Source organism: Poromitra crassiceps, assembly GCF_964638095.1.
Source record: "Poromitra crassiceps genome assembly, chromosome: 2".
NCBI classification, from domain to species: domain Eukaryota; kingdom Metazoa; phylum Chordata; class Actinopteri; order Beryciformes; family Melamphaidae; genus Poromitra; species Poromitra crassiceps.
The window spans coordinates 38,972,666-38,976,786 of record NC_139624.1 but is presented as its reverse complement, the minus strand read 5'-3'; the positions used below and the strand labels follow the sequence as shown (position 1 = coordinate 38,976,786).

At 45.5% G+C, this 4,121-nt stretch overlaps 1 protein-coding gene across 2 annotated transcripts in view; it reads right to left on the bottom strand.

Annotated features, from left to right (window-relative positions):
- Positions 1-1,300: 1,300 nt before the first annotated feature.
- LOC310792549 (transmembrane protein 53-like) overlaps positions 1,301-4,121 on the bottom strand; it is a 3,638-nt gene continuing 817 nt past the window's right edge. For both annotated transcript variants that reach the window (XM_083654241.1, XM_083654242.1), the window contains exons 2-3: positions 3,539-4,121; positions 1,301-2,169 (exon numbers count right to left, since the gene is read on the bottom strand). The exon at positions 3,539-4,121 is cut by the window's right edge and continues 67 nt beyond it. In XM_083654241.1, the coding sequence (XP_083510367.1) occupies positions 1,808-2,169; positions 3,539-4,121 (945 nt within the window). In that variant the 3' untranslated portion in view covers positions 1,301-1,807. The remainder of the gene's footprint in view (positions 2,170-3,538) is intronic.

Sequence of the window (4,121 nt, the reverse complement as noted above, 5' to 3'; positions counted from 1 at the left end):
TGTGTGTGTGTGTGTGTGTGTGTGTGTGTGTGTGTGTGTGTTGGATAAACTGTGTAATACAATTTAAGATATACGGAGACCCCATAATACTGAACAAGTCACATGCAGGGTTGAGATAATAATTCCCTCGGAGAATATAATGTGTTGCCAAAGAGAAGCAGGGGTGAAGGGGAAAGTGGCATTTGGTGTATGGTATGCTGCATCCAGAAGTACTGAAGTCATAATAAACAGAGAAAACGACATAAGCTTAGGCGAGGATAGATAGGTGTCCTCCCCCATCTCTCTGTTCTGTCCTTCACAGGTCTGTGGAAGTAGAGACTGAATTGAACCATGTCATTCTAATGTGACCGGCTTTTCCTGTCTGTTACATAAACATTGCAGTGAAAACAAATGGGGTCTGCACTGGCCTTAGGCTACTGTTATCTGTCAGACTTGGACTATGGGCTCTGACGTATGGCCTCACACAATCCTGTTGCATATAGCACTAGACAAGGGGAACAAAACAACCACATCAAGTCTCAGAACTACTAAAAGGAGACCATTTAATAATGGAGTGCATCTCCGGACATGGAACCAATCCGGTCATATTTAACTTGAGAACTTTCATACCAGGAGGAGTCTGGTTCGGTAATATTAGCTATATGCCAAGGCCTATAAAGCGGAAAGTAATACCGTGACAATTTACATAGTCATATAGAGACATATGAGACATTTCACGTGTTCAATTCTAGTACGGAATTGTACTTAGTCCGTGGTCCATGTTGTTGCCACAGGTTCAGGCTTGATTGGCTGAACGCCGCCCTATTATAGTAATGAGATGTTAACATTCCAAGGGGTAGGGACACCTAACTATTGTTTCTTTCTCAGCTCTCACATTTCTGTTGTCATGCCCATACATGCCCACCTTGACTGTAGTGTGTGTAGTGTAATTAAGGTTACTTTACCTTCTAATGCTTAAATAAAATCAGATTATTTTTTTTATAGCAACCTTGCTCCTTTAAGGGAATATCAAAAGTTTAGCAAGTAGTAACAAAGCAAAGAATAAAATAAATTAATACACATTGGAAATTAAAGATGTAGTGTTTTTATTATTATTTCACAGATATTTTTGCAGCAACCAAATCTCTATCTCCCCTTGTATAAATAAAGAAATAGCAGTTAAAATGTGACTTTGGTCCAAATCTAAGAATAAAGCTACACAATGGAGAATTTCCTATAGGTACTTGTTAATCTTGCTTTAGGTGTATTTGTATTTGTATGTAAAATTTCCCTGGCATGTGTGGCATTTTCTGCATTATACGTGTGTGTGTGTGTGTGTGTGTGTGTGTGTGTGTGTGTGTGTGTGTGTGTGTGTGTGTGTGCATGCACGTGCATTTTTTTTTATCATTTTACTGACAAAGTTAAATACATGCAACTAGTTTTGCAACCAGGGAAATCCAACATGTAAACACATAAAATAAGAATTTGAATTGGTACAGAGGAACAGTTGCTATGAAATACATAGGTAGATACCACAGACGAATTAATGCAGATGGATTATCTAGGACAGACAGTAGCAATTCAAAAATAGAGATTAGATTCCAATTTTACACATGTTGCCATTGAAAGTCCCCGGTGCTGTTTTCGTAGGTAGTTCCCATGTTGGGGAAATACATCTGGATAAAAGCATAATAAAAAATGTAAAATAGATTGGAGAAAAGAGATACTGCCTCTTTCCCTCTCCAACATTCATTGGTGCAAGACAAAACCATCAAAACAGCCTTCTCTGAAATGATGAGTCACGCAAGTCACTTCCTCTCCCAGTCCCTTACATTTTAGCCTTGAGGGAGGGGATAGGCAGCGAGTTCAAGTATTTCTCCAGTGTAGAGTGGTAGTCCTCTGGGTGGCATCGCATGTGGCCCGCATGCAGTGACTCCTTCCACTTCCTGCCCTGCACGGCCACGCCCCTGTCCCTCCACAGCTCCATAACGCTCTCCATGGCCACCGGGTCGCACAGAGCGTCATTTTCGCAGAAGAAGAAGAGCGCCGGCGCTGTGACTGGGCTGTTGTGGAACACGTCGATGCTGCGGCTGTAGTAGTCTGCTGTGTGGGTTTTGAAGAGCCAGAAGTAAAACATGGCAGCATATTTGACCAAGGCCTCCAAACGGGGCACCAGAGTCTTGCCAAGACCTGACGAACAACAAGAGAGAGGAGTGAGGGTGAATCAGAGGGTTGCTATTTGCAGATTCATTGTAAATAATGGCAAGCAGCGTCTAGTACAAGCAGAAACATGTTGGCTAAAAGAGTTCCTAGACCAGCCATTCCTAGTCTCACGTGGTCAGACGTCACCCAACGTCTTACCTCATCACTTTCAACGACGGAGGGTGTGACCAGATGTAGATATCTATCTACAGTACAGCTGGCTACTGCCAGACTAAGCCATTCCCAACCTGTGGGCTAGTGATGGGAATTATCTCTCTTTGAAGGGAGCCGGATCTTATGGCTCCGTTCCTTTCTGAGCCGTTCAAAATAGGCAGGCACTACTGTTTATCATTTCTAGGATAATGATATGGTACGATTTGGATCAGATTTGATCTTAGACTCACCACTATTTCATTTTGCATCAGTGGACTGCAGCAGCATTAAATTACTCTTCTATAAATGTGTTGTGTAAATAAAGTTGTTTTTCCTTGAATGCAATTCATGCAACACTTCGCTGCCCAGAAAGTCGGCAGATGCACTCCGCGGCGTAGCCCGTTTGGATATTAAGCTGAGTCTGCCCACCCAGGTCAGTTACAGCATGCGCCAGTAGCAATTAACGAGTGCACCTATCCTCCCTGCTCAGCAGACTTGCAGAGGGAGGGAGGGAGGTCTACCCTGTGTGTGTGGTGGGGAGTGGCAGGCAGTGAAATTTGGCCACAACATTAAAATGAACGGCTCTCAAGTAGGACTCGGTTCCCTTCATTCATAGCAAAGAGCCAGCCGTTCAATAGATTTGGATCGTTCGCGAACATCACATCACTACTGTGGGCCGAGACCCACTGGTGGGCCCTGAGGTTATTGCAAGTGAGCCGCAAAATCATTTGAAAAACATTACGATCTTCGTGAAGAGGAAAATGAACAAATATATATATTTATTATTATGTAGAATGCATTTATCCATTGTTGAATGATACTGTTATTTAATTTGTAATTATTTGTTAATTAGCCTATAGCAGACACCCCCTCACTTTTAGTTTCTGATTTCTGTGTGGCGCTGATGGACAGCTCCTTTTATCATTAAAATAAATAAAAAAAGAAGTGCTCTGAGAACACATTATTTGGCCTCCGTACTGTTTACACACGCATGTGGGCAGCGAACATTTTTGAGATTTTCAAGTGGGCCATGAGTGGGGAAAGGTTGGATTGGGAACCGCTGTCCTAGACTCATGACACATGTGAATAGTAGCTCAGCTGCTGGGGAATGAATTATTTAAAGGTCTTACGCACATATCCCACACAAAAGCAACCCGAGACCCAGTGGATCCATGGGAGATCAATCAGTCTCACTCTCACTCACCTGTCGCCATGTGCTCCAGTGTGCCAACCACCATGCTGTCATAGACATGTCCTATCACCCTCTGGGCCAGGCTGGTGTCATTCTTCGGCCCCTGGACCATGTGGGTGAGCACCTGGGTGAAAGTGTAGCCCCCGATGGAGCAGGCGTGGACCACGATGGGACGTCCCGAGAACGGTGGCTCCTCCAGAACCTTCAGCACCTCGAGGCCGTACTCCAGCCCCCAGCGAGGCCACAAGAAGTGCATGACGGCGCTCTCCACTATCAGGACATCCATGTCCTGCTCCAGGTAAAGGTCCCGGTACTTGGCCAGCGCCCCGGGCCGGGCCCCCAGCCAGGGGAGGAGGAGGAGGAGAGGACGGGGGGACAGGGGTGCGGAATCTGAGGGGTGCAGCGCGGGAGAAAGAGGGCCTGAGAGCAAGGGAGCGGAGGAGGAGTCCACAGGGGAGGAGGGAGGTGAGTCAGACAGGACTGGTGCTGAGGGCGAGGAGGACGAAGCAGGGCAGAAGGCAGTCGGGGGAGGACATTTTTCGTTGGGACATGTCTTGCCCCCTGCTGTTGAGATTGGGGCATAATAGTAGGTTAT